Source organism: Schistocerca gregaria, chromosome 4 (genome assembly GCF_023897955.1).
Source record: "Schistocerca gregaria isolate iqSchGreg1 chromosome 4, iqSchGreg1.2, whole genome shotgun sequence".
Classification (NCBI taxonomy): Eukaryota; Metazoa; Arthropoda; class Insecta; order Orthoptera; family Acrididae; genus Schistocerca; species Schistocerca gregaria.
The window spans coordinates 201,954,067-201,980,704 of record NC_064923.1 but is presented as its reverse complement, the minus strand read 5'-3'; the positions used below and the strand labels follow the sequence as shown (position 1 = coordinate 201,980,704).

The 26,638-nt window shown below is 39.0% G+C and overlaps 1 protein-coding gene across 1 annotated transcript in view; it reads left to right on the top strand.

The window, feature by feature from the left end:
* LOC126268215 (transmembrane protein 245) overlaps positions 1 to 26,638 on the top strand; it is a 266,256-nt gene that overhangs the window by 211,012 nt on the left and 28,606 nt on the right. Inside the window, exons 11-12 of the mRNA XM_049973842.1 lie at positions 5,938 to 6,068; positions 6,214 to 6,388. Coding sequence (XP_049829799.1) covers positions 5,938 to 6,068; positions 6,214 to 6,388 — 306 coding nt within the window. The remainder of the gene's footprint in view (positions 1 to 5,937; positions 6,069 to 6,213; positions 6,389 to 26,638) is intronic.

The window sequence follows — 26,638 nt, the reverse complement described above, 5'->3', positions numbered from 1 at the left end:
ATTCTGTATTTGCTAGTATTGTACATCCGCTTGTGATGTGATCTACTGTTTCTATTTGTTGTTTGCAAAGTCTGCATTTATCTGTTGTTGTATTGGGATCTTTAATAATATGCTTGCTGTAATATTTGGTGTTTATTGTTTGATCCTGTATTGCAGTCATGAATCCTTCTGTCTCACTGTATATATTGCCTTTTCTTAGCCATGTGTTGGATGCGTCTTGATCGATGTGTGGCTGTGTTAGATGATACGGGTGCTTTCCATGTAGTGTTTTCTTTTTCCAATTTACTTTCTTCGTATCTGTTGATGTTATGTGATCTAAAGGGTTGTAGAAGTGGTTATGAAATTACAGTGGTGTAGCCGATGTCTTTATATGAGTGATTGCTTTGTGTATTTTGCTAGTTTCTGCTCGTTCTAGAAAGAATTTTCTTAAATTGTCTACCTGTCCATAATGTAGGTTTTTTATGTCGATAAATCCCCTTCCTCCTTCCTTTCTGCTTAATGTGAATCTTTCTGTTGCTGAATGCATGTGATGTATTCCATATTTGTGGCATTGTGATCGTGTAAGTGTAACGAGTGCTTCTAAGTCTGTGATACTCCATTTCACTACTCCAAATGAGTAGGTCAATATTGGTATAGCATAAGTATTTATAGCTTTTGTTTTGTTTCTTGCTGTCAATTCTGTTTTCAGTATTTTTGTTAGTCTTTGTCTATATTTTTCTTTTAGTTCTTCTTTAATATTTGTATTATCTAGTCCTATTTTTTGTCTGTATCCTAAATATTTATAGGCATCTGTTTTTTCCATCGCTTCTATGCAGTCGCTGTGGTTATCCAATATGTAATCTTCTTGCTTAGTGTGTTTTCCCTTGACTATGCTATTTTTCTTACATTTGTCTGTTCCAAAAGCCATATTTATATCATTGCTGAATACTTCTATTATCTTTAGTAATTGGTTGAGTTATTGATTTGTTGCTGCCAGTAGTTTTAGATCATCCATGTATAGCAAATGTGTGATTTTGTGTGGGTATGTTCCAGTAATATTGTATCCATAATTTGTATTATTTAGCATGTTGGATAGTGGGTTCAGAGCAAGGCAGAACCAGAAAGGACTTAATGAGTCTCCTTTGGTATATTCCACACTTAATCTGTATTGGCTGTGATGTGATATTATTTGAATTTGTTTGGATATTAAGTGTAGTTTTCCAATTTTTCATTACTATGTTCAGGAACTGTATCAATTTAGGATCTACTTTGTATATTTCCGATATTTGTAGTAACCATGAGTGCGGTACACTATCAAAAGCTTTTCGGTAATCAATGTATGCGTAGTGTAGCGACCTTTGTTTAGTTTTAGCTTGATATGTTACATCTGTATCTATTAGCAGTTGCTCTTTACATCCTCGTGCTCCTTTGCAACAGCCTTTTTGTTCTTCATTTATAATTTTGTTCTGTGTTGTATGTGTCATTAATTTCTGTGTAATGACTGAAGTTAATATTTTGTATATTGTTGGTAGGCATGTTATGGGGCGGTATTTAGCTGGGTTTGCTGTGTCTGCTTGATCTTTAGGTTTCATATAAGTTATTCCATGTGTAAGTGTATCAGGGAATGTGTATGGGTCTGCAATGTAACTGTTAAATAATTTAGTTACATGTGAATGTGTGGAGGTGAACTTCTTTAGCCAGAAATTTGCTATTTTATCTTTTCCAGGGGCTTTCCAATTGTGAGTAGAATTAATTGCTTTGGTGACTTCATGTTGCAATATTATCACTTCAGGCATTTGTGGTATCATCTTGTGTGTGTCTGTTTCTGCTTGTATCCTCCGTCCATGCCTGTTATGTTGTACCGGGTTTGAGCATATGTTGCTCCAGTAGTGTTCCGTGTCTGTTATGTTTGGTGGATTGTCTATTTTAATGTGTGTGTTATCTATTGTCTGGTAACATTTCTTTTGGTTTGTGTTGAATGTTTGGTTTTGTTTCCTTCTATTTTCACTTTTTTTGTATCTTCTAAGTCGTTTGGCCAATGCTTGTAGTTTCTGCTTCTTTTCATCTAATTGCTCTATCGCTTCTTGTTGTGAGATTTTACCTAACCTTTTTTGTTTTTTTTTCTGACATTTGATGTCTTATAAATTGTGTTAGCTGTCCAATGTCTCTTCTCAGTTTTTCTATTCTGATCTGTAGCCTGTGTTGCCATGCTGGGTTTCTTCTGTGTGTTGGTTGGTTCTGATCTCTGCCTAGTGTGTATATTTAGTGTAGTGAGTGCTCCTATATAAACCAGTAGTTGTAACTCTTCCATAGTTGTGTTTTCATTTATTTTGTTGCGTATGATTGTGTTGATAGTTTTTATTGTTGTTTCGACTTGTGGGTTATTTGGCGGTCTATGCAAGAATGGTCTAATGTCTGTATTTGTGTCTTTGTATTCTATATAGGTCATCTGAAATATTTCTTCTATATCTAACATGTGTGTCACTTCGTGTTCTATTTGTACTTGTTCAGGTGGCAGTCTTAAGATTTCGTTTTCCTCTGATTGTTTAATTGATGTGTGTTGTTCTTGGTTTGTTTGCTCTGGGATGTTTGAGTCCATTACTGTATTTTCATCTTGTACTGATTGCACATTATTTTGTTCCAGTATTTGTTTTACTTGTTGTTTGATGTTTTCTAATTCTAACTGGGGTATTCTGTTATTTTTGATTACTACACGGATCTGATCAGCTAGTCGTTGTTCTGGTAAAAGTTTTAATTCTGGGTATCTGGTAATAAATGTTGTGTATACTTGTGATCTGTATCCAGTTGTGTTGGTTCCTAGGTTTGTTGCTTGGTAATAACAGCACATGAGGCGTCGATTAACTTCATCTGACCATCTCATCCTCTGTCTTTGTTTTCCTTCTAGGGTGGTTGCAGAAAGCATATCCTGCAAATCACCTCTATTTGGATTTAAATCATTTTCCAGTTGGCTAGCAGTGTCGTTACCATTTTGGGTGGGCGTAGGGTTCAAGTGTCGTCCCCAACCATGACGGCGCTTGTCCGAGGCTTCTTTAGTTGTGTCCTCAACCAACTAATCACACTAAAAGGGGGGTTAGCCCTGTTAGTGGTTTGCTCTTTTCGTCGCCTTTTACAACTGGCAGAACATACTGGAGGCCTATTCTTTTCCCGGGTCTTCACAGGAATTATTATTATTATTATTATTACAATTATTATTATTTTAATTGGTATTAATGTGCTTGTGAGCACACTGCACATGAAAGGTAGAGACAGGAGCTTGAATCAGTTTTGCATGTGATCTTAACTTGTCACACTTAATTTTTAGGGACTGTGTGTTTCTTAGTAATATCTTTTGTATTGTGTATGGTGTGTGTCAAGAGTAATTCTAATGATCTGTTTGTGACTTGTGTGCTCCCTTGCTTGCTGCTAGTGTTAGTACATAATCATTAGATTCAGGGACCGGTGATATCAAAAGTGGCATCTTATCTGCCATATTGCTTGTTGTAAGCTGAAAATAATTCACATCAATGCGTTTTATTCCTTTATTGTTTGATAATGATCTAGATCATGCCACCCATCTCTACTTCATACTTCCATTCAGTTTCATTCTTGATTATTATAGGGTAAATCAACATTCAAAGTACTAAGTAATGCAGGTGTTTGCTTCATAAATCTCATTCCGACATTCTCCCCATAAGTTTTTAAAAGGTGAGGTGAGCTTTGACTGTTTTGTGCTTGGTACTGATTGCGCAGTACAGTAAGTAGTATGCTCCATACTATTTGAGTGTGTAACTACCTGAAATGTGTTCAACTTTATAGGCTTTATTGTACCAGTGTCCACCTCTATCAATATTCAGTTTATTCATCAAATCAAGAGAAAGTGGGAATACTAACTGTAATGTAATGAAAGTGTTTAAGTTCAAATTATTCAGTATTTATTTAGGTGCATGTCAGATATCCTAAATTTCACTCATAGTACCTCCCATTCACTTACACAGAAACATCAGGCTTTACGCAATACAGTTACTAATTGCTCACTTGTTGGATAAAGGATTGCAGATGGCAAAAGGTTCATTGCATGACTTGACTAGTCATATATTTCACAGAATAACTGGTCTGGTTATTCTTTGGAAGAGGTGGTAACACACAGGAGAAATTAATAGTACATTACTGGCAATCAGCTGGCTAGCAGCCTTCATCTTTTCCACATTGGTGGCCACATAAAGGAACCACCATGAAAATCATATGAATTTTAACCATGATTGATCACGAAGGATCTCTCACAATCCCAACAACATCAAGAAATGGATTGATTGTAATTACTTGGTATCTAGAAGCCAAACAACATACAAAGACACTTCATATAACGTGTGGCAGTTGACAAAAGAATTTCAGTAAGTTTTAAAATAATCCATGAAAAGAGCTCTAAAAACATGATATTAGATTGGGGTTTTAATCATTTTAAGCTAGCAGAGAAATTGTGGGGGATCTACATGGTATAAATGACTTGAAATACTCTATAATGCCAAGTGAACTCTCTCAAAGAGGAATTTACATATGGAAATCACTGGGTAAGTTAGAAAGCACTATTGAAATAATTTAAATTTTGGGAAGAGCATTGGGGGATGATTTAACTGACCTGAATTACACGAGACTCTGGCTAGCACCACATGACGTCACGCAACAAAGGTAACTTGGTTTAAATGCAAAAAATTTAATAATGAAATGTTAGGGGAGCCGGAAAATAGTGTCATTTTTTACATTGAATTCAAACAGATCAGATAAATTATCAACAAACTTTTATTTTTAATCAATGATGTAATTATCCCCATTATTAACAACCTATTGCCATGTAGTTTGCAAATTGTCAGTGCCGGATCGATAAAAATAAGTGGGTTCTTGAGCAAAATATGTGGAGATGGAATCATCTCCAGTGAGCAAGCAGTCAATAAACATTTCTGTATTGTTTTGCTGAAGCAATAAGTTGCATGTGATGGACCAGTTACCTTTTTTTGTCTTTAACAATCTGCAGCAAATGTTCATCATGGATGGTCGACCATGGTTGGCTAAAAATGGTTGACAGTTCCTCAGTTGTTTGACATGGATTTAATTCCACTTCTGCCTTTAAATTGTCATTGTCTAAAGTTGTTGGCCTGCCTGATAGATATGAGTCAGAAAGATCTAAATTACCAGATTTGAACTTTGAGAACCTTCGGCATTTACAAGTATTTATTGCACTTGGATGAACTTCACAAATGTTTTGGTAACAACTCTTTTGCATTACTTCTCTCATGGAACTCAAAAAGTAAACGATGCCAGATGTGTACCTCTTCTGGTATTTTAGTGGACATTTCACCATAAATTACAAAACAGTATTTCATTATATATGAGTAAACAAGTCACTCTAACCTTGAAATATCCTTGAAACAACTTAGAAATACACAATGACCTGGTAAATGTCAAAACAGATATCGACACGTGCGGAAATGACACTACTTTCCAGTCTCATAGTAGCAGAACTGTTGTAAAAACATAAGTTAAATAGATATATCGAGTGTAAAGCACTACAGGTCTACTTGGGACTACCAGACATCACAGACCCCACGTGGCCATACATGGTTGCAGTTGCAAACACTCATTCTGTGGGTTAAAAATTGTAAAACACTGAAAAATAATGCAGAAATAGTGATTAAGCCAATTTAAAATGGAAAGGACTACAAAATCATTGACTGCACCTATCTAACTTCACAGTGTTACATTATCACTCATACTTTGACCAAGCCTGAAGGTAATGCTTGTTTGTCACATATCAAAGCTACTTGATCTGCTATGTATGAAATTGAGTAGAAATGAATAGTGTGTAAATGATTTTCATGCTTGACAGTTTACTTTTAATAAGAGAGGAGATGTGTGACGACCATATCTGTTTTAACTTTATTAAATTTTTCTGTATATGTGTAGGTTTGCTGTTGCACTTGAAGATGCTGTCGCAAGTGTGTTCAAGGCATCATTCAAAATGGCACTTTTCCATGGGTTATGGACTTGGCTCATCCATAATTTATTTGAAGTCACAGTTGTGTATATACCAACTGGTGAGTACATTTTAGTTAATTTAACAATCTTTTATAAACACAAAAAAAGTATTCTGCATTACAGTTCCTAGTAAAGTCACTTTTTAGAGTCATGTTTGTAAATATTAAATAGTGCAGTAACCTGATTACTAAACTTTTATTTCAGTAATAGCAACAATATTAGGAGCTGTACCTTTTCTGGGAACCTATTGGGCATCTATACCAGCAATTTTTGATCTCTGGTTCAATCAAGGACGCCAAATCAGTGCAGTACTGATGTTAGTGTGTGAAATGTTGGTTACTAGTGTGGTTGATTCAGCAATATATCAGGAGATAACAGGGTAAGTTGACAAAGTGCTGTTTAAGCTACAACTTTAGATGATGAAAATAAAATAGAAAGAAACATTCCACATGGGAAAAATATATTAAAAACAAGGATTCCAAGACTTACCAAAAGGGAAAGCGCCGGTAGATAGACACAATAAAAAACACACAAACACACACAAAATTTCGAGCTTTCGCAACCGGCAGTTGCTTCGTCAGGAAAGAGGGAAGGAGAAGGAAAGATGAAAGGATGTGGGTTTTAAGGGAGAGGGTAAGGAGTTATTCCAATCCCCGGAGGATGATAAGTTTCACATATAAGAAACAAGACTAGAAACTGTAATGGTAAGGAATCGTTGATATCTCTTCTCTCCAACTATAAAAATTACTTGGAAAAACAGGTGAAGTAATTAATTGTGTCCATACTGGCTAAGTTCAGGAACCATGACTGTCTTTATTTGTAGTTTTCTACTAGCAGTCTCATTTATTTATTTTTGTTTTAATTTAATATGTTGCAACACATTTCGAGCATTTTTTGCTTGTTATTATTTGTTTGTAGGTACAGATGTTACTTCAAGGTAAAATGTCTTAGTCTAAATTAACCTAGAACTGTTTTGTTCTCTCTTCTGATGATGAAGTATTTGGGGAGAAGAGCTGGCAGTGGGTGCCTGGAAATCATTAACCAGTACTGTCTTTTGTGCTGGCAGTATTGTAATTGGTACCACAGCCTGTGCAGTATTCACAGTTTTGCATCAGCTGTTACGACATGATGATCATGTGATATACTTTTTATGTGTCACTTGTTTACTTATTATAATTTTAAAACCCCAAAGCTTGCATCTACACGACTACTGGCTTTTTCCTGCATTACTCACAACACTGACAGTCTGATAGTATTTTGTTTCACACTGCCACATCTTAAAATATATAGTATTAGAATTGGTTTGAGGCTATTGAAGAATTCTGTTATCTCATTAAGGATATTACCACCGTTTTTTGGATTTATGAATGAAAATTCCCATTTCTTCCATGACCTACATTCTTTTAGTTTTTCAGATTTTGTGCAAAATTTCAAGATTGTGTTTGGTTTTCAAAGGGTGGTGTGTGTCATTAGTCTGTTGCTACTGCTGATTTATTACATTTTTATAGTCCGTTGCAGTCTGTATGTTCATTAAATCAAGTTCTGAAATTTGCATCTGTTTGGTCGGTATAATATTTGTAGCATTGGCTGCTGATAATCGTATAAATGCCAGAGGCATCAAGACCTGTATCTGACAGTTTCATATTGTGGCTTAAGTCCCTTACATAAGTTACTGGTGTTGCAGTAGCTGATTTTTACATTTATTTATTTACCTATTTACATTTTCTTTGCATGGAGCCAGCACAATGATGGCTTTTTCAAATGTCAGGCATAGTAACGTGACAAAAATTATATCTAAAAGATATGTTACATACGACAGTACAGTGTGTTTCAAAAAGGACTTTACAACTTTGAAAATTTGTATAAATTAGTTCATAGTACCTACAGAGATGATTGTAGCGACAGTTTGTAGGGAAATATAAGTTTTGTCTCGTGCAGTTCGCTAGTGCCCAATCGCACCATAACGAGCACTAACAGCAGTTGCGTTAAGGCTACCTTCACTGTACCCAAGTGTGCTAGCTGTGTGTTTCGGTTTGAAGAATCGAAGTCAGCAACAACAGTTCAGCATAATTTCTGTTCCAAATACGCAAAGAATCCTGCTGGTAGGCCTACAGATTGAGTGACATAAATGTTCTGTAGAAACAGGATGCTTGGTAAGACTTGGGAAATCATCAGGTCATCCGAGCACATCAGACGACATTGTGGAGCAAGTGAGACAATGTTTTGTCAACAGCCCTACGAAATCAACCCAGAGTGCATCTCACAAACTGATTGGCATATGTTGAGAAACCGTTTGCATTTGAAACTGTACAGATTGATGATCGTACAAGCAATAAAAGACACTGATAAAATTGCTCGCAAGAACTTTCATGTGTGCAGATATGTTAAATCGATTACAAGAGGATGAACATTTATTGGACAAAATCATCTTTTCTGACAAGTCGACAAGGTTAACACACATAACTGTAGGGTTTGGGCCAGGGAAAATCCATATCAAACATTGCAACATGTTCGTGATAGCCCTAAACTGAAAGTTTTTTGTGCATTGAGCAAGAACAAAGTGTACAGCTCTTTTTTCTTCCACGAGAGAATAGTGTACTTGGATATGCTACAACAATTTTTGATGCCACAAATCGATGAAGGTGACCAAGAACAAAATGTTTACTTCATGCAGGATGGTGCACCCCACTAACTGGCTGACGCCCAGAATTTTCTCAGTGATGGCTTTCCAGGTCAATGGATTGGCTGTGATGCACCAACTGATGGCCCCACATTCCCTAGACATGACACCACTCGATTTTATTTATTTATTTTTTAAATGGGGTTTGATCAAGGATATCATGTTTGTACTTCCTGTGCTAGCTTCTCCACCCGAACTTAGAGCAAGAATTTATGTTGCCACTGAGCAAGCTACACCTGCAATGCTACAGCAGGTTTGGGAAGAAATTGACTTCCAGTGGGATCAGTGCAGGATAACCAACAGAAACCACATACATCATCTTTAGCTTAAGGTAAAAAATTTTGATGTGTTTCCCTACAAAGCAACACTAAACTCAGCTCTATATCTTCCTTCAATAAAGTTACATGAATTTTGACAGTTGTCAAGTCCTTTCTGAAACACCTTGTAGATGCATCTTAAAGCTATTTTATGCATTTATTATTTTCTGTCTGATGTGCTATTGGTTAATGTTGCAAGCAGTGTCTTAGAATTCATTGTATGAATATAAACATTTTTCTGTTAAAAACGATTTTAATTTATTATTAAAATCAATCACCTTATATGTTCTTAAAGATTAGATTAGATTAGATTAATGCTTGTTCCATAGATCATGAATACGACACTTTGTAATGATGTGGAACGTGTCAGGTTAATAAAAGATGTCTGTACAAGAAATTACATTACACAAAATATTGCATGACACTAATGATTAAGTCTTTTTTTTTCCTTAGTTTATATCTAAAAATTCAGCCAATGAGTAGAAGGAGTTGTCATCTAGAAATTCTTTTAATTTATTTTTAAATGTTAGTTGGCTATCTGTCAGGCTTTTGATGCTGTTTGGTAGGTGCCCAAAGACTTTTGTGGCAGCATAATTTACCCCTTTCTGTGCCAAAGTCAGATTTAACCCTGCATAGTGAAGATCATCCTTTCTCCTGGTGTTATAGGTATGCACACTGCTATTACTTTTGAATTGGGTTGGATTATTATCAACAAATTTCATAAGGGAATATATATACTGTGAGGATCCCTAGATCCTTAAATAGATGTCTGCAGGATGACCGTGGGTGGGCTCCAGCAATTATTCTGATTACACGTTTTTGTGCAATGAATACTTTTCTACTCAACGATGAATTACCCCAGAATATGATGCCATACGAAAGCAGTGAATGAAAGTAGGCATAGTAAGCTAATTTACTTAGATTCTTATCACCAAAATTTGCAATAACCCTAATAGCATACGTAGCTGAACTCAGACGTTTCAGCAGACCATCAATGTGTTGCTTCCAGTTTAACCTCTCGTCAATGGACACACCTAAAAATTTTGAAAATTCTACCTTAGCTACAGACTTCTGTTCAAATTCTATATTTATTACTGGAGTTGTGCCATTTACTGTACGGAACTGTATATACTGTGTTTTATCAAAATTTAAAGAGAGTCTGTTTGCTGAGAACCACTTAATAATTTTGTGAAAAACATCATTTACAATTACATCACTTAGTTCTTGGTTTTTGGATGTTATTACTATACTTGTATCATCAGCAAAAAGAACTAACTTTGCATCTTCATCAATGTGGAATGGTAAGTCATTAATGTATATCAAGAACAGTAAAGGACCTAAGACCGAACCCTGTGGGACCCCGTGCTTGATAGCACCCCAGTTTGAGGAATCAGCTGTTGTTTTAACATTACACGAACCACTTATTTCAACTTTCTGCATTCTTCCAGTTAAGTATGAATTAAACCATTTGTGCACTGCCCCACTCAAACCATAATGATTTAGCTTATCTAAAAGAATTCCATGATTTACACAATCAAAGGCCTTTGAGAGATCACAAAAAATACCAATGGGTGATGTCCTGTTATTCAGAGCATTTAATATTTGACCAGTGAAAGCATATATAGCATTTTCTGTTGAAAAGCCTTTCTGAAAACCAAACTGACATTTTGTTAGTACTTTATTTTTACAAATATGTGGGAGGCTACTCTTGAATACATTACTTTCTAAAAAATTTTTGATAGAGCTGTCAGAAGGGAGATTGGGCGGTAGTTGTTGACATCCGACTTATCCCCCTTTTTATGCAATGGTTTTACAATGGCACATTTCAGTCTATCAGGGAAAACACCCTGCTCCAAAGAGCTATTACATACGTGGCTGAGAATCCTACTTATCTGTGGGGAACAAGCTTTAAGTACTTTGCTGGAAATGCCATCAATTCCGTAAGAGCTTTTACTTTTCAGTGAGTTTATTATTTTACTGATTTCAGAGGGAGAGGTTGGTGGAATTACAGTTGTTTCAAACTGCGCAGGTATGGCCTCTTCTATTAATAGCCTTGCCTCTTCTAGTGAAGATCTAGATCCTATTTTCTCCACAACATTTAAAAAATGATTATTCAAAATATTTTCAATTTCTGATTGTTTGTTAGTGCACTTGTCATTCAGTTTTATTGCACTAAAGTCTTCCTGTGCTCTTGGTTGCCCTGTTTCCCTTTCAATAATATTCCAAATTGCTTTAATTTTATTATCAGAGTTACTGACCTCAGACATGATACACATGCTTCTGGACTTTTTAATAACTTTTCTTAGTACCGCACAATAGTTTTTATAATATTGAACAATTTCGGGGTCAGTACTCCCTCTTGCTGTTAGATACAGTTCTCTTTTACGGTTGCAAGATATTCTTATTCCTTTAGTTAGCCAAGGTTTTTTATATGTTTTCTTGGAATTATGTTTAACTATTTTCTTGGGAAAACAATTTTCAAATACCCTTAAAAATGTACTGTGAAATAAGTTATATTTCAGGTTAGCATCGGGTTCCATATACACTTCATCCCAGTCTAGCTGCTGTAGGCTTTCCCTAAAGTTTGCAATATTTATATTGTTAATTGAACGCACTGCTTTGAAAGTCTGATTTATTATACTGCATGGAGCTATGTCATGTACGGTAACAAGCTGTGCACTATGATCTGAAAGACCATTCTCAACAGGATAAATAGTTTGGCAGTTCCTTAAACCATCTGAAACCATTTTTATATGGGCTCCTGTCTGTAATTTTTAATTTTGTTCTTTTCCTATATTAGTTATATTTGGTTCTGGTGTTGTGCTCATGTACATAGTTGCACTTGACAACTTCAGCTCATTGGCTCACAAAAATTTAAGTAATTTAAATATGTATGGAGAATATATTGTTAATAAAATAGAAAGAAACTTCCACATGGGAAAAATATATTAAAAACAAAGGTTCCAAGACTTACCAAGCGGGAAAGCGCCGGTAGACAGGCACAATAAAATAACACACAAACACACACACAAAATTTCGAGCTTTCGCAACCGGCGGTTGCTTCGTCAGGAAAGAGGGAAGGAGAAGGAAAGATGAAAGGATGTGGGTTTTAAATGAGAGGGTAAGGAGTCATTCCAATCCCGGGAGCGGAAAGACTTACCTTAGGGGGAAAAAAGGATAGGTATATACTCGTGCACACACACACACACACACACACACACACACACACACACACAGATACAGACACAAGCAGACATATTTAAAGGCAGTCCCGGGAAGTATCCTGTCACAAGTGAGTCACTTTTGGGGTTCTTCTGTGAGAGGTTCTGGGTTTGAGGGGATGAGGAAGTGGCTCTGGTTCTTTGCTTCTGTACCAGGTCGGGAGGGTAGTTGCGGGATGCGAAAGCTGTTTTCAGGTTGTTGGTTCAATGGTTCAGGGATTCAGGACTGGAGCAGATTCATTTGCCACGAAGGCCTAGACTGTAGGGAAGGGACCGTTTGATATGGAATGGGTGGCAGCTGTCATAATGGAGGTACTGTTGCTTGTTGGTGGGTTTGATGTGGACGGATGAGTGAAGCTGGCCATTGGACAGATGGAGGTCAACGTCAAGGAAAGTGGCATGGGATTTGGAGTAGGACCAGGTGAATCTGATGGAACCAAAGGAGTTGAGGTTGGAGAGGAAATTCTGGAGTTGTTCTTCACTGTGAGTCCAGATCATGAAGATGTCACCAATAAATCTGTACCAAACTTTGGGTTGGCAGGCTTGGGTAACGTGTTTTGGAGACAACACAACTACCTAACCTTTGCACCCATTGTTGTTCACCAACATAAGTTCAGCACAGGATCAACATAGCTCATCTCAAACCCATCAACCTAAGTCCAGTACAGGATCAACATAGCTCATCTCAAACCAACACTTTTTCGACTTTTTTCACACCTTTATCCCTCCATATATATATATATATATATATATATATATATATATATATAATAGAAAGAAACTTCCACATGGGAAAAATATATTTGAAAACAAAGATTCCAAGACTTACCAAGCGGGAAAGCGCCGGCAGACAGGCACATGAACAAAACACACAAACACACACACAGAATTACTAGCTTTCGCAACCGATGGTTGCTTCTTCAGGAAAGAGAGGGAAAGACGAAAGGATGTGGGTTTTAAGGGAGAGGGTAAGGAGTCATTCCAATCCCGGGAGCGGAAAGACTTCCCTTAGGGGAAAAAAAGGACAGGTGTACACTCGCGCACACACACACACACACACACACACACACACACACACACACACACACACACACACACACACACACATATATCCATCCGCACATACACAGACACAAGCAGACATATTTCAAAGAATATGTGTGGTTATGTACTGGCAGGTTATGAGAATGAGGCTAACAATTGTTTGATGAAGAAATAATAACGTGTAAACCTGTGGGAAGCTGCTAAAAAATGAAAAAAACGGGAATGGAAATAAAACGAAAGTTGTTGGAAAAAACTGAGATGGTTGTGTAATGGGTGAAAGGAACTGAAGCTGTGAAATAGTATTCACGAGTTTACACGAAATGTTTGTAAACTTGGAACAATGGATTTTATAGCAGCGGTTATGTTGAAAGCATTGAGGAAGTGGCTCTGGTTATCTGCTTCCGTACCAGGTTGGGAGGGTAGTTGCGGGATGCGAAAGCTGTTCCATCCCGTAACTACCCTCCCAACCTGGTACAGAAGCAGATAACCAGAGCCACTTCCTCATCCCCTCAAACCCAGAACCTCTCACAGAAGAACCCCAAAATTGCCCCACTTGTGACAGAATACTTCCCGGGACTGGATCAGACCTTGAATGTGGCTCTCCAGCAGGGATACGACTTCCTAAAATCCTGCCCCGAAATGAGATCCATCCTTCATGAAATCCTCCCCACTGCACCAACAGTGTCTTTCCGCCGTCCACCTAACCTTCGTAACCTCTTGGTTCATCCCTATGAAATCCCCAAACCACCTTCCGTACCCTCTGGCTCCTACCCTTGCAACCGCCCCCGGTGTAAAACCTGTCCTATGCAACCTCCCACCACCACCTACTCCAGTCCTGTAACCCGGAAGGTGTACACGATCAAAGGGAGAGCCACGTGTGAAAGCACCCACGTGATTTACCAACTGACCTGCCTGCACTGTGACGCTTTCTATGTAGGAATGACCAGCAACAAACTGTCCATTCGCATGAATGGACACAGGCAGACAGTGTTTGTTGGTAATGAGGATCACCCTGTGGCTAAACATGCCTTGATGCACGGCCAGCACATCTTGGCACAGTGTTACACCGTCCGAGTTATCTGGATACTTCCCACCAACACCAACCTATCCAAACTCCGGAGATGGGAACTCGCCCTTCAGTATATCCTCTCTTCTCGATTTCCGCCAGGCCTCAACCTCCGCTAATTTCAAGTTGCCGCCGCTCATACCTCACCTGTCTTTCAACAACTTCTTTGCCTCTGTACTTCCGCCTCGACTGACATCTCTGCCCTTACTCTTTGCCTTTAAATATGTCTGCTTGTGTCTGTGTATGTGCGGATGGAAGTGTGTGTGTGTGTGTGTGTGTGTGTGTGTGTGTGTGTGTGTGTGTGTGTGTGTGTGTGGGCGCGCGCGCGCGCGCGCGTGTACACCTGTCCTTTTTTTCCCCTAAGGGAAGTCTTTCCGCTCCCGGGATTGGAATGACTCTTTACCCTCTCCCTTAAAACCCACATCCTTTCGTCTTTCCCTCTCTTTCCTGAAGAAGCAACCATCGGTTGCGAAAGCTAGTAATTCTGTGTGTGTGTTTGTGTGTTTTGTTCATGTGCCTGTCTGCCGGCGCTTTCGCTTTCCCGCTTGGTAAGTCTTGGAATCTTTGTTTTTAATATATTTTTCCCATGTGGAAGTTTCTTTCTATTATATATATATATATATATATATATATATATATATAAACCTTATGTTACCCTTTCCACCTTCTAATACCATGTCAACCTCACAACATCCCTACAACGACCCCATTAAATTTTATTTACATTCCCTCGGCAAACATGCCTTCATCCTAGCCAGATTACACTCCCATATTTTATTTACTCAGGCATGTCTGACATTTGGCATTACCCTCAAAGGCCTCACACTTAAAGTTCTCATTTCTGGCTGCATTCCTTCTTTCCATCATTCCTTATACCAGTTCCAAACTGTACAATCCATAATCCTCACCCGCCTAATCCTTCACATATACATCAACTCAGCCAATGAACACACCCGTCAACTCCTATTCCAAATCAAAGTCCTCAATCTTTCCTCTCCCACATCCACACCGGCTGTTCACAGCATCCTCCTACAGGCCAACCGCAAATTAGAACAGCATGCCACCCTCCACCTCAAAAAACTATGCTATCTCCTGGTTTCCCACCTCCGGAAAGGCAACTCTCTCACCCTCCACAACCTTTCCAACAAACCTCAACCTCCTCTCATTGCACACAGACCCAGTCTCTCCCATCTACTCAATCTCCCACTTCCAGCTCCACTCCCACCAACACCTCAAAATTCTAGTCAACACCATCTGGAACCACAACACCCCAATTCAGTAGTTAACCTTTCCTCCAAACCTCTCTCCCAATCCGAAACCTCTGTCCTATCGAAAGGCCTCACCTTCAGCCCCACTCCCAGATTCAAGCAAACTGCCCTTGTCAAAGATTTACTGTCCTACACTCGTAGTCTCTGCTGGAAATATCACTTTGCCACGAAGAAAAATAATCCTGATCCCACTCCTAATGATCCAACTCCCCAAGACACTATCCAAATTGAACCCTGCCTGGAACAGTTCTGTCCTCCATCACAGCAGAACCGACCTCCTCTTCCTCAAAATCACCCTCTCCAAACCTTCCAGGAATTTCTCACTTCCAGCCTTGCCTCTCAATCTTTCTTGAAAAACCTTAATCCTACTCCCAACATCACCACAGCCGAAGCCCAGGCTATCCGTGATCTGAAAGCTGACCGATCCATCATCATTCTTCCGGCTGACAAGGGTTCCACGACCGTGGTACTTGATCGTCGGGAGTATGTGGCTGAGGGACTGTGTCAGCTTTCAGACAACTCTACATACAAAGTTTGCCAAGGTAATGCCATTCCTGATGTCCAGGCGGAGCTTCAAGGAATCCTCAGAACCTTAGGCCCCCTACAAAACCTTTCACCTGACTCCATCAAACTCCTGACCCCACCGACACCTCGCACTCCTACCTTCTACCTACTTCCTAAAATTCACAAACCCAAACATCCTGGCCGCCCCATTGTAGCTGGTTACCAAGCCCCCACGGAACGTATCTCTGCCTACGTAGATCAACACCTTCAACCCATTACATGCAGTCTCCCATTGTTCATCAAAGACACAAACCACTTTCTCGAACGCCTGGAATCCGTACCCAGTCTGTTACCCCTGGAAACCATCCTTGTAACCATTGATGCCACTTCCCTATACACGAATGTCCCGCACGTCCAGGGCCTCGCTGCAATGGAGCACTTCCTTTCACGCCGATCACCTGCCACCCTACCTAAAACCTCTTTCCTTGTCACCTTAGCCAGCTTCATCCTGACCCACAACTTCTTCACTTTTGAAGGCCAGACATACCAACAATTAAAGGGAACAGCCATGGGTACCAGGATGGCCCCCTCGTATGTCAACCTCTTTATGGGTCGCTTAGAGGAAGCCTTCTTGGTTACCCAAGCCTGCCAACCCAAAGTTTGGTACAGATTTATTGATGACATCTTCATGATGTGGACTCACAGTGAAGAACAACTCCAGAATTTCCTCTCCAACCTCAACTCCTTTGGTTCCATTAGATTCACCTGGTCCTACTCCAAATCCCATGCCACTTTCCTTGACGTTGACCTCCATCTGTCCAATGGCCAGCTTCACTCACACAAACCCACCAACAAGCAACAGTACCTCCATTATGACAGCTGCCACCCATTCCATATCAAACGGTCCCTTCCCTACCGCCTAAGCCTTCGTGGCAAACGAATCTGCTCCAGTCCGGAATCCCTGAACCATTACACCAACAACCTGAAAACAGCTTTCACATCCCGCAACTACCCTCCTGACCTGCTACAGAAGCAAATAGCCAGAGCCACTTCCTCATCCCCTCAAACCCAGAACCTCTCACAGAAGAACCCCAAAAGTGCCCCACTTGTGACAGGATACTTCCCGGGACTGGATCAGACTCTGAATGTGGCTCTCCAGCAGGGATACGACTTCCTAAAATCCTGCCCCGAAATGAGATCCATCCTTCATGAAATCCTCCCCACTCCACCAAGAGTGTCTTTCCGCAGTCCACCTAACCTTCGTAACCTCTTGGTTCATCCCTATGAAATCCCCAAACCACCTTCCCTACCCTCTGGCTCCTACCCTTGCACCCGCCCCCGGTGTAAAACCTGTCCTATGCACTCTCCCACCACCATATACTCCAGTCCTGTAACCCGGAAGATGTACACGATCAAAGGCAGAGCCACGTGTGAAAGCACCCACGTGATTTACCAACTGACCTGCCTACACTGTGATGCTTTCTATGTGGGAATGACCATCAACAAACTGTCCATTCGCATGAGTGGACACAGGCAGACAGTGTTTGTTGGTAATGAGGATCACCCTGTGGCTAAACATGCCTTGGTGCACGGCCAGTACATCTTGGCACAGTGTTACACCATCCGGGTTATCTGGATACTTCCCACCAACACCAACCTATCCAAACTCCGGAGATGGGAACTTGCCCTTCAATATATCCTCTCTTCTCGTTATCCACCAGGCCTCAATCTCCGCTAATTTCAAGTTGCCGCCACTCATACCTCACCTGTCTTCCATCATCATCTTTGCCTCTGCACTTCCGCCTCGACTGACATCTCTGCCCAAACTCTTTGCCTTTAAATATGTCTGCTTGTGTCTGTATATGTATGGATGGTGTGTGTGTGTGTGTGTGTGTGTGTGTGTGTGTGTGTGTGTGCGCGCGCGCCCGCGCACGAGTATATACCTATCCTTTTTTCCCCCTAAGGTAAGTCTTTCCGCTCCCGGGATTGGAATGACTCCTTACCCTCTCATTTAAAAACCACATCCTTTCATCTTTCCTTCTCCTTCCCTCTTTCCTGACGAAGCAACCACCGGTTGCGAAAGCTCGAAATTTTGTGTGTGTGTTTGTGTGTTATTTTATTGTGCCTGTCTACCGGCGCTTTCCCGCTTGGTAAGTCTTAGAATATATTGTTAACTAATTTTGCTGTGCTTTCTAGGAACTATCTTTGAGATCTGGCTAAGGAGGTATAAGCCACTACTGACTTTTCAAAATACAAAATTAATGTGGTTAGTCCACTGTAGATTTTCATCAACATGCACACCTAGAAATTTTTAGCCGCCTTTTCCTGTTCCCAAGATGTTGCGTGCATTATATACATTGAGGTGACGAGAACTGCCTGTTTTAAATGCCAGTAATTGAGGTTTAGTGACATTTACCATGAAGCCCTGGTTGTTGAAGTATTTTGCTAATTCTTTTACTCCACTAGTAGTGAAAGATTCTAGTTTCTTATATTCTCTACCATAGAATAACATTGAGATATCATCTGCATAGCTTACAATGTTCGAATTAATAGTTTGTACAATGTCAGTAATATATATGAGGAAGTGAAAGGGACCAAGGATTGAGTTCTGAGGTCCGCCTTGTACTACTGTTTCATTAATACATTGAAAGCTCATAATTTTTTCATCTAATTTGTGCAGCCATTTAGTACATTGCTTATGATTCAACAAGTGTGTTGCTATAAAATGATAGGTTGACATGTATATGACAAGACTTCACCCTTAGTAAGCTATGGTTTATTGTCTTAGCTGCCTTTGTCAGGTTTGAAAACGTACTTGCAGTTTACATCCTCTGGTCAAACAGGCAGTACACTTCATATAAGAATTGTGTAACTGCTGTAGTTGTGCTTAGCCCTTTTCTAACGTCATGTTAGGAATTTATAAATACAGTGTTGTGTGGTATAGGCACTAAGCTGAGACAGGATAGTACATTCTAATATCTTATTAAAGTTGGGATTAATGATCTTGGTCCATAGTTAGACACATCTTCCTTACTTCTCATTTTAAGCTCTGGTTTCCCAACACTCATTTTTAGAATGGATGAATGCATGTTTTCTCCGATGCTGCAGTTAATCAAGTAGGTAAGAGGTTTTGAAATTTCTTTTATGAACATCTTAGTAATTGCATAGCATAAACCATCCCATCCAGCTGAATTTTTTTCTTTAGTTTGTGTGTTACCTTGCCAACTTCCTGCTTCTCCACCTCCATAAATTCAAAATCAATACACTGAGTGAGGTGGCATGGGGTCTCAACCTGTGCATCTACAATTTGTCCATAGTTATAATGATTTCTAGGCAAAAGTTATAGTCCTGCAGGAACCCCTGCTAAAATTATGGAATTTGCTGTTTGATTTATTGTAGTAATTTGACAACACAATGTTTTTCATTGCATCATTTTGTAAATCAGTATTGTTTCAGAAGTAATGCAATACCCTTTCATCATCTATTTTGCATAGACTATGTAATATACAAAAATTCTTCTCATCTGCAGTGGTGCCTCACTACTTTAACTACTGTGTGCATAAACTTGTACTCATGTTGTGATTTGCTGTACTGATGTTTATGCTGTGAAGTCATTGTTGAGTGCAAAACAGTTGAGTAGCATTTTTTCAAGTGTTACAATTAGGCTTCAAACTGAGGTATTTGTTGTGTGTGTGTGTGTGTGTGTGTGTGTGTGTGTGTGTGTGTGTGTGTGTGTGCGCGCGCGCAGGGATGCCTGTGCACGATATATATAGCAACCCTCCACCCCAATTCTATTGTCTTCTTTACAAACTTGGCGTCTCTGTATCTATAATAAATGTTAAATGGTCAGAGTTATTTGAAATATTGCAATCATTTCTTACTCTGAGTGGTTCCAAGTACATCATCTTGTACCTTTGCAATATCTGTCAACTAAATCCCAGGATGCTTTACTTATATTATCAAAGTGCTCTATTGCTGTGTTGTAAATCTGTTTTATAAAGTTAGTAATTTCAGCTTTAAAATTTTTATGTGCCTGACTGCACTTTTCCTAAAAAATCTATAGAGTAGTAGTTTTATAAAGCAGGCTGAAGATTATAAATAGTCTGCCTGAGTCTAATCAGACTTGGTGAGAGCTTCGGTCTAGGATTACTTTCATTTTGGAAATGCTCAACTGCCTTTTGGATGATAATAATAATAATGCCATAACAGGGGTGGGGAGTGGGGCGGGGGGGGGGGGGGGGGGGGGGGACCCTCCGTCTTTAGGCCACAAGTAGCCTACCGGGACCACCCGACCACCGTGTCATCCTCAGAGGAGGATGTGGATAGGAGGGGCATGGGGTCAGCACACTGCTCTCCCGGTCATCATGATGGTATTCTTGACCGAAGCCGCTACTATTCGGTCGAGTAGAGCCTCAATTGGCATCACGAGGCTGAGTGCACCCCGAAAAATGGCAACAGCGCATGGCGGCCTGGATGGTCACCCATCCAAGTGCCAACAATGCCCGACAGCGCTTAATTTCGGTGATCTCACGGGAACCAGTGTATCCACTGCAGCAAGGTCGGTGCCAACAGAGGTGGAAGAATTTATTCTATTTGTCATCAGACCTTTTCATCTGATATATAGAATCCCATTTCTCCTCTGCTAGTTTATATTTAAAGGCATTAATATTTGATCATCTCAGAGTTCGCCTCTGCAGAACAACATTTGTTATTTTCTGCACAGCTGAATTTATGTGCTCTTATTACCTAACAAAAGTGATCAGATTGATGAAGATGTAGGTGCTATAACTTACCTGATCTAAAACATTTCTGCTGATTGTAGCACAATCTACTCTATCAGAGCATGTGTCACCCACTCTAATGTCTGTGCTTACAGCCTATATTTACAAGATTATACGAGTCTAATACATCAGTGATCTTCAAATCTACTGTACTGTTATAGGGTTCCAGCTCGTTGAAAAACAGGGAAAACTAGGGTTTTTTTTTTATTCTGGAAAACTTGGAGGAAACTCAAGAGATTTTTATGTGTTTTACCTAAACGTCATGGAAATGGCATGGTACCTAATTTGATTTTGGGCAGAAGCATTTACTTGACTAATGCTGGGCTTGATACAGTGCTACCCTCACCATTCACCCTCAGTTCAGTGCTGTACGTCTAGCCTCCATCTGTGTTTTGGCATCTCCCAACCCCTTCCCTCATTCAATCTAGTGCAGTGGCCAACCACACAGCATGACCGGGATGAACCCCAACAAGTTTTGTGGTGGTTTATTGTTGTTGTTGTTGTGAAATGACATGAGCGACTGTTGCTGCCACCTGGCTGTGCTCTTCTACATTTTTGTTGTCCGTGGTTTTGTGCATTTGTGAAGCAGTGAGACCAGTAAGGAAGGATCTGTGAAGAACATTTGGTATGGTTTACATTTACGACATTTCAGATGTAAGTATTACCTTATTAGCTAACACAATGTGATCACAAAGACATGAGCTTTTAGGGGAATTTGTGGCCCGTTCAAATCTATCTATTTTGAACCAGGGATGCTAGGGCATTATAGGGTTGCATACAGTTCATTGTTTTGGATATATACCGAAAACTTATTGTTGTGCACATTACATTGTGTATGTATAAGATTGATTATGGAGTTTCAGTGATAGGTATAAAATAGTGTAACCCCTGCAGTGCCACCTTGTCACCTCTGGATGCAATCAGCTGATTGTCAATGCTGACGATGGAAAGGCCAATGCTGATGGTTCCTCCGATTTCTTATCTGATCTGGAATATAAAATTACTAATTTTAGTGAAGAAAAACAGTATTTCTAATTAGCAAATAATCTGCTGTGGTGCAGCCATGACATGCATCTTGCAGTTGTGGTGTGGCCGAGCAACCACGTCCTACCCCAAGGCATTCGCATCAAGCACCTGCTGCAGGGACATATAGATGATGACCAATGATGCCAGATTACATTCAAAGGGATGCCTTGATGAAGCCAGAGATCCATTTGTGTCTGTTGGCGTCAATGAGACACCAATCTTCTGGAGACATTGGCACTCATTAATCTCTTATTGGATGTATTCCCAGTAGTAACATTGCCTCCAAAATGCAGACTCAAAATTTAAAAGTGAATTATAGCATTTTGTTCAGGCCCCAGCTGTTTTTCCCCAAACAACGACAGGATATTGTTACTCCCTGTGACACGCTTGTGATTAATTTTGTCGGTTTGTTGTGTTTATGGGAAAGTGCATTGTGCCAGGTTTCAAGCAAGTATGGCACTCCATTGTTTTCTAGAAAATGTGCTGCTAAAGATTTAATTGAAGGATTTGAGGCAGTTGCATCCCAGTCCAAGGTAAATCTGAAAAAGTAAGTTGTTCAATTGTCCATGGATGGCCCCAATGTTAATGAGGCATTCCTAAGAGGACTAAAAAGCAAGCTGAGAGTCAAGGGTAATCCACCATATGCGATTTTGAGACACATAGCTTATACACAGTGCATGATGACTTTGACAAGTTGTACGATCATTGGTTGGAAACTTGTTCAGTGCCTGAGAGCTTTATATAATCTTCTAGCTCAGTGCCCACTGCTTATACCTTCTAAATTTAAGCTTTTCATGCTAATTAAGGTCATGTAAGAATGGTCTTTTTTTAATGTACTTCTAACCAAAAAGTGATTCTGGTAGTTGGAGGCCAAAGTTTTGGTAATCAAGACTTTTGAATTCCTGTGGAGATATTTCTGTAGCAACTTTCATCCCCTAACAAATACTTCTTTATATCTAACCAAGAAGTGAAATACCAATTTTCATAAATCTGACTTAAATTTTCTAGCAGAGAAGCCAAATACAAATTTTCATAGATTAAGCTTCAAAAATGCTTGCACAATGAAATATTTCCATATAAAGTTTCATACCTATAGGGGTTGAATCTCCAAAAATGATGAAATATATATTTCTTTCTTTTTGACTGACAACCCAGATACCAAAATTCAAAGGTCTAGCTTGAAAATTGCCTTAATAGCAACATTAAAAAAAATAAAAAATAAAAATAAAAAATAAAAAAAAATATGCCTTCTTAAACAATGCCTACAGTATAAGAACCCATGTTGTCTAAATTTTAAATTTCTGCCCTTAGTGGTTTGGGTTGAGTGATTATGAGTCTGTCAGTCAATCAGGACATTGTCTTTTATATACAGAGATTTAAAAATGTTCCGGCATGCCAAAGTGATGTCAACAATATTACAAGCACTTCTGTTTCCTCACAGAAGTTTTGCTCCATTTGGTGGGCGGAAAATAAAATGGTGTCCATCTGTGATCAGCAAATATTAACTGCTGTTTGAAAATGTGTAAAGGACGTTGAAAGGGTAAAGAAAGAACAGAAGGAGGTAAAACAAAAAGCTAACATCACTACTGCAATTCCTAAGAGTCATAGCTACTGAATAATGTCTCATGATACTTGAGGGAATTGAGTCTTTGAGGGACAATATGCAGATAGCTCATCTCATCATTTGAGACTATGGCTGCCCAGGTTGATTCGTTTCTGACTAAATGATTCCTTAGCTTCTTTCCTCTATGCATCCCTCCAGTCTATAATCAGAGAGCTAATGAGAAAATTTGTTAAACTAGAAGTTTGTAGAAACAGACTAGCTTTAGAATATATCTTAAGGGCAACATAAATCAGTCACTACTTCAGTAAGTGGACATCAGGTTCAGAACCAAAAACACACTGTGTCAGTGTGATACATCAGAATAGATATGTTGGCATTATCTTGGCATTCTTGAATGAGTGCCTAACATTTATAAACTGTATGATTTTCAAAATTCTGGATCAACTGCACCTGGCATATTTCTGTATGAAGGGCATATTTAGACTCAGAAGTGGGAATTAACACTGACCATGAGAAGAGATTGTTAGGCATAGCATTGACACATTTCACTATCTTGAACTGATTTGGTTGTACTGAGGCTCATGCCATTGCCCTCCAGTTCCAAAATCTAACAGACATCAGACCAGTAAAGAAAATCCTCAAACACTTTGATGAGCATTGTGTTCCCATCAATAAATTCTGGTTGATGGTCATTGGGGTGAAGAGTGGACCTGAAAATGTTTAGACAATTATCTTTGCATGAAGTCTCCTCCATGGCAACACCAGCCTTGAAAGAGGTTTCTTTGACAACTTCATTATGGTGAAAAATTTGACTGAAGCCTCCCTCAAAATAATTTGTACTGTTCACGATGTGCTCAAAGTTGTTGGGGATGTTGGATTTCTAACTATCACAATGCATTTCATACACAACTTTGGAAATGCACATGATAGGTACAATCAAACTCCAGCAGAGAAAAGGCAACTGGGAAATCCTTAAAAGAAAATGAAAGAAAGTAAATAGGGAAGAGCTAAGAGTGTTTCAAAGTAGGAAAACAAAACTTATTTTGAAGAAGTAGTTCTATTACTAAAAATTTCTGTTTGTGACATCACTTAATGTTTATGTATGTGTCCTTATCAGACTAGTCCATTGCTATTCCCATTTCGTTCAAATTGTATTTGAATAAGTGTATTTTGTTGTTGAAATAGACAATGCTCTTTATTTTTATGTCTGTGTACTCAAAACGGCTGAGTATTCTGAATGTCTTGTGGCTACATAACTTTGACAATTGACTTTTGTAATACATCAAAAGAACATGGCCACTCAGCCACAGCTATTAATGACAACCTGCAGGTACTATACATTGTCAGCAAAGGAAAGATATTAAATCTCCTTTGAAGAGCTCAAAATTTACATTCATAGCCCCAAGTCATCACACCTAATTCTGAAAGAACAAATTTATATGCTTTGCCATCAACCATTCTGTATGTTATAACTGGCATAACAATTTCATTTTCATAATGTGTAATATCTGTTTTATGTCTTATGTGTAACATATCTATACCTCTTAGACCCAAGTCTTTGGACCATAACCTCTGTTTGCTAATGTAAACACTTTGGATGTTGCAAGTGCATGTGCTTCTGAAGTTACTAACATCTAAAGTGCCATGTTGTATCAAAGACATAATATGGAAATACCAATAATTACCATGGTGAATAATGTACAGTTGAAGCATGTGCACGAATAATGCTGTATGGCACACCTTGCAGTTGTTGGGAAATTGACAAAAACTGTTATTTCCAGAGAATTAATACGATATAATAATGTAATAGCAGATATGTATTGTTTGTGCATATAGACTGTGAAAAATACTAATTTCTGGTTTTTAAAATCGCGCTAAGCACAGATTTTTCGAAAATAAATAAGTTTTAAAATGGAATAAGACTGTATGGCAATGGATATACAGCATTATTCCAGATCAGCCAGTGCTCTGCTGTAATTATAAGGTGTCTAGAATCCAAAAATAGTAAGTAAGTTATTTAAAGAAGATTCTAAATAATATTTATTGTAAACTGAATTTCTTGATCTTAAAAAAATACAACATTAGTTTATCAAGTTTAGGCTCAAATCTATTACATTATAGTCAATTGTCGCATTGCAGGTTTTCATAAAACTGCCTGTATTTTGGTTCCATAAATTTCATCATGTCCAATAGATCCCTTTTCTTCTCCTTATGAACTTTCATTGTCCCATTATAGAGCAACCGGAATTCAGAAGGCAATGGGCAATTTTTTACTTGATGTTCACAACCATGCTTTACAATAGTGTCTTTCCCATGGGCAAAGCACATTGTGGGTACGGCGCACGCTTAAACCTCGAGGATCATCACTACACAGCTTCAACCAAAGTACATTGGTAATTTTCAAAGCAGGCGGCTTCTTCAAAAGCAACTCGATGGATCCTATGTCCTTGAAGTCTTCCATCATCGTCTCGTGAACGGTCAGTTTTGAAGGATCAACAAAGGCCTCAGCAATGACGTGCTTCCATTCTGAAGGAACCATAACTTTTGACACTTTCTTTCTTTTCTCGATGACTGAAAAATCCCTGTCACAAGGTAGGAAACTGTGACCCAAATATAAAAACTTCTGATGTATTTTTGTAAAGTACTTGCAGCTGATCAGATAGAAATAAAACGCTAAAGCTCTCCAGTTGTTGTTCTACCCGAAACAGCAGTCAGACCAAACAGTCAGTTTTCGTTCCATACCATCTTTAAGCATATCATAATTGTGCGTCACAAATTTAAGAAGACAGGAAACTATTTTCGCTGAACCTCTCCTTGTGGTGGATTCATCCCACAAATTTACGGTGATGTTTCCAGTACAACGTAATGAATCATGAAATTATATGACGACAGCTGTCTCTGGTAGAATACTGTGAAATGAGTCAATGTAGGACAAAGTAAACCTGTTGTAAACCTGTTGTAGGTCAACACATATAACGTGTATATTGTTATTCCTCTTAGTCATTTCCGTATCGTTTTTTAGGGCTTTGTATGCTTGGTCTGCCCTTGAATGATGCAACTGACTCTTAATTTCAATCTTGTGCAGTTCTATTTCATCTGAAGACTCAACCATTATGTTAAACAACAAATCACACAGTCTGCAAGTATCTGATCTAGGT